At 43.4% G+C, this 5,000-nt stretch overlaps 1 protein-coding gene across 4 annotated transcripts in view; it reads left to right on the forward strand.

The window, feature by feature from the left end:
• The window catches only part of nav3 (neuron navigator 3), a 143,650-nt gene that overhangs the window by 86,526 nt on the left and 52,124 nt on the right, over positions 1-5,000 (forward strand). For 2 of the 4 annotated variants that reach the window (XM_083528976.1, XM_083528975.1), the window contains exons 2-3: positions 3,959-4,076; positions 4,637-4,689. In XM_083528976.1, coding sequence (XP_083385102.1) covers positions 3,959-4,076; positions 4,637-4,689 — 171 coding nt within the window. Of the gene's footprint in view, positions 1-270; positions 318-3,815; positions 4,077-4,636; positions 4,690-5,000 lie in introns of those variants that run through there. The other 2 variants (XM_083528977.1, XM_083528978.1) reach the window with 2 other exon arrangements.

A 5,000-nucleotide genomic window follows, 5' to 3' on the forward strand; every position in this document is an offset into this window, starting at 1 on the left:
CACACACACACACACACACACACACATTCTCTCTCTCTCTCTCTCTTTTTGTTCCATTCAAGTTAAAATTGTGATGTGTGTTGCCCCCTGCTGGTTGTGTGTTATTACCACAGTCTGTACCTGCAGAGTCTGCAACTCTTTCTTTTTCTCTCTCTCTCTCTCTCTCTCTCTCTCTCTCTCTCTCTCTCTCTCTCTCTCTCTCTCTCCCACACACACACACACACACACACACACACACACACACACACACACACACAACTGGTTTATCGGCAGGAGGCAGACGACGGACAGTATGAGATCTTACACACCCCTGACAGGTACACACACACACACACACACACACCCACACACACACACACACACACACACACATTTAACGAAACGATGGAGCGTCCAGGACAGAAATAGTGATGCTGATGAGGGGTTTAGAGACATACGCTGACCGATTTTGTTTCATTTGTGTGTGTGTGTGTGTGTGTGTGTGTGTGTGTGTGTGTGTGTGTGTGTGTGTGTGTGTGTGTGTGTGTTAATGTTGTGAATATGAAGCGAGGACATGGCTACCGCAATGCATCTGATCGACATGAATTTGCTCATTAGGACTGTGTGTGTGTGTGTGTGTGTGTGTGTGTGTGTGTGTGCTCACTAGTTCTCGGAGCTCCAGCCTGAGAAGACGAGTGTAAGCTGGAGGAAAAGAGTGACGCATCATAAATTAGCTGCTCAGCAACGCAGCTGTAGTGTTTAAATTCAGTGTTTTAATGGTTTCATGTTTTCTGTGTGTGTGAGCTTCAGTTCCTCACACATCCACCAGGACATTCAGCTTCCTCCCTTCCGAGATACATTATACAGCCCAAAGTATTGGGACACCTGATTTTCCCAGTCAGATATAATTCTTCTCGAGACTGTTGGCAAATAATTATGTAGTTCTTCTTTGGAGCATGACATTTTTCTTTCACTTGAACTAGGAGACCCCAAACCAGCAGGACAATGCTCCTGTGCACAAAGCCACCTCCATCAAGATCTGCTATACATGAGTTGGATTTGTTGGATCTCCTGCTAAAGAGCTCCAACCCTACTGAACACCTTTGGGATAATTATGAATGCTGACTGCGCTGCAGGCCTGCTCACCTCACCTACATCACTACCTGACTAACTAACATCCTTGTAGCTGAATGAATCTCCACATATTCTAGTGGAACATCTTCCCAGAACAGTGGAGGTACCTGAACTAAGCTAAGAATACGCTGAGTGAGTCATTACGACTTTCATACTACAGACGCTGGAACTCTATGGAGAACCGCATCCAGAACTCTTTCTATAGTACACTGAGGTTTGCTGCTACTTCCTGGAGCTGCTTATCCACATCTAATGAGCCAGTGAGAGTTCAGCGCTGTTAAGCCCCACCCCCAAACGTGTAAAGTGTGATTGAAAAATGATTCTTTCAGTTAGAGCAGGAATCTTAAACATGTAGTAGAAAATGAACGAATGCTGAACGACTCATCATTAGTTAGTATGGGTGAATGAAGCACATGAAGATACGGAGTGTAGAAAGTGTGGGTACGAATGCTGCTCATCTGAAGAGTGTGTTTTAGTCCCACACGTGATTTCATTGTTTTCTTTTTCTCCTGGTGTATTTTTTGTTCATTTCTTGAAAAGTTTGATGCGCTCGATACTTCGGGCACGAGCGTAATCCTGTACGAATCCAATAATCCAGAACTCGACCCAAACTCGGGCTCATTCATATTTAATGCGCTAGAATTCCAACTCAAACTCTCTGCTTTGAAAAGCCAACAAATTCCATCCATAAATAAATAAACAGCAACTCTGAATAGATTGTATTCGAACAGAAGTCTCTCGTTCTCAGACGTTACTCAGACTGATGTGTGAGCATGCTAGTACGCAGACTGCATGTGGAATTAAACTACCTGTTTCAGTTGTTCCGCAAAATCTGGGTTTCCTTTGCTGTCATGTTTATTTTTTGCCGATTCATCCATTTGTAACACACACACACACACACACACACACACACACACACACACACACACACACACACACACACAGTTTAATTGAGTATAATAGTGGGTAATCATGTCTCATTGGGGTATTAGCCACGTTCTCTCCGGCTTTTCTCCTCTGTTTGTCTCCTTGGCTGTGAAAAGCAGTTGATATTTTCCTGGCAGTTGAACAGAAACCTCTCGCTCGGCTCCCTCGTTTTTGCGGACTTTAAAAATGCCTCTCAGATGGCAGCCACTTCTGTGGTGACTTCAATCTGTTTTTATTGGCGTTCTTATTAACGTGCTGGTAGAGAAGTACACTTTCACTCCGACGGTATCCGTAACCCGGGAGTGAGGAGCAGAAAACACACTGCCATCTAACACTTCTCCTCCAGACTCCACTCTGTAAGGTCACTTTAAATTCCAAGTGTGAAATAAGAAACGTCCAGGTTTTTATGCTTCGTGATCGTGATAGCTCTGTGATGGATGTTGCCATGAAAACCAAAGTCAGTTAGCAACATTTTTTTTCACTAACGCTAAATCTGATATAAGAAGAGGTGGAGTTAAGAAAGTGCCCAAAATTTTTATTTTTTTTATTTTATGGATGTTAGAATGAATCTCTTTATCATCTCCAATTTAAGCTTTAAAATGTCTAAAAGGTATCTGCGGAAAGTGGGCCCAGAACATAGCCCTGAGGAACACCATCTGATTTGTGCAAAACCTCAAATAGAAATGCTATCATAGTTATTTATACTTGACACAAGAAAAATGGAAGCCTCCATGCTAATACTCTATACTGATCCAGAATTTTCTGAGGTATCCTCCGGATTTCTGTGGTGTAGAACGTAGGAATAAAATGCGTACCGCTCGCTATGAGTCAGAAGCCGTCAGCGTCCCATTTGAGAAAGACAAGTTCTTGCAGCAGCTCATCATCTCGGCCTTCGACCACAACACAAAGTGAGGGTTCAAAGGCAGCAAGCATTTCTGGGTGAAGCAACTTTAATTGGATGTGACTGATGTTAAATCGAGTCGTTACGGTTTTTATGAGGATTTTTGTTTTTGAGGAACAGCCCATCACAGCCTGGTTATAACCAGCACGCTGAATTAGCATTTACGAGGCCCTGCATCTCGGGAAAGAGTGTCATAAAAAGATGTGTTCGGGTTTTTTCCACAAGAAAAAGTCCTCTGTGTTTCAGATGGTTAAACTTTCCATGTGAACTTGATGAAGCAAGTCAGGATGTCAGGCTCAGATGAGTTCCTCCTGAAATTCATCCAAAAGTTCAAATCCATTCAAGTTGATGTTGTTTGTACAGCACTTTTAACAATGCACATTGTTTCAGAGCAGCTTCATAGGAATAAAAACATGATGAATATAAATCTTAGCATTATAAATCTGTCCCTATATGTGGTGATGCTGGTGAGGGAAAACTCCCCGAGATGGAAGAAACTTTGAGAGGAACCAGACATCAGAAGGAAATCCATTTAATTTTTAAGGTCATCACCTGCTCATTGATGGAAACTCAAAAAGTTCCAAAGCTAGAAGAAGCCTTGCTATAGCATACAAACACACACACACACCTGACAGGGTGAGGTTACCCTTCTCCCCCTCAAAAAGTCCATTCATCTGAGAGGTTCCACATCAGTGCAGGTCCATGCAGCAGGTGAACATCTAAAGCTCCATCTAACAAAAACTCAATTCCTTTTTTTCAGTTCTAATAAAATCCCTTCATCTGAAAAAACTGCACAAATCTTTGCAAACAGTATTTGTTTAGGCGAGTCCACAAAAACACACAATCAAACAGAATCGATTGAAACAGGAAGCAGAATGCTGGAGTTCTCTGTGAAACATGTGTCCTTCATAATCTCCAATGTTCTGCTGAAATTAGGGGATTGTGTACTAATTATAACTGCTGTTAGCGTTAGCATGGATCACAGAATCTTTAACTGGAAGTGTGTGTGTTTTGCAGATTTACACTGACTGGGCGAATCACTATCTGAGCAAAGCCGGCTGTCCTCGACTGATAAAAGATCTGACTCTGGATATTCCTGATGGAGTTCTGCTAGCTCATATCATACAGATCATCGGTAAGACACTGGCCTTACACTGATATAATTCTCAATAATAAATCGTTACAGTTACACACACACACACACACAAACACACCTGGCTCTACTCTCACTCACCTCCGTCTCTCATCTCTGCTGAAGCATGTGTGTCCCATGTGTTTAATTAAACAATCTCTCTGTGTGTACGTGTGTGTGTGTGTGTGTGTGTGTGTGTGTGTGTGTGCGTGTGTGTGTGTGTTTGCCCTCCTGTGGGCGGTTCTGAAACTTTAGCTTTGCCCTTGGTTAATGGCAGCTCAGAAACTTTCAGCCAACAGCTGATGAAGTAACAGCCGCACAGGAGTCGATACACACACACACACACACACACACACACACACACACACACACACACACACACACACACACACACACTCTGGTTTCAGTTCTGGCTCCCTCATGGTGGAGAGACTCGGACAGTGAGGGTGTGGTCTTTGTGTGTGTGTGTGTGTGTGTGTGTGTGTGTGTGTGTGTGTGTGTGTGTGTGTGTGTGAGAGAGAGACTTTAAAAGATCAAACTCAGTTCTGCTTTTCCCCCTGCAGCGAATGAGAAGGTGGAGGACATTACAGACTGCCCCCGGAGTCACTCTCAGATGGTGAGTCTGATTCTTCATCTTCATCTTCACTGCATCATTTTATATTAGTTGTATTGTGTGACATGCAAAAAGGGATCAAAGGTCATAAGAAATGAGAAAGAAATGGAAGCAAATAGGCCACAGGGTGGCAGGAGGAGGAGCTTATAGGCCATGAGATGACAGAAAAAGGGTTTTAGAGGCATCAGGATGACCGGAGGAGGGGTTTAGAGACATCAGGAGGAGGGGATGGGGACATCAGGATGGCAGGAGGAGGGGTTTAGATGTATCAGGATGGCAGGAAGAGGAGTTTGGGGTATAAGGATGGTAGAATA

Source organism: Silurus aristotelis, assembly GCF_946808225.1.
Source record: "Silurus aristotelis genome assembly, chromosome: 24".
Lineage (NCBI taxonomy): Eukaryota > Metazoa > Chordata > Actinopteri > Siluriformes > Siluridae > Silurus > Silurus aristotelis.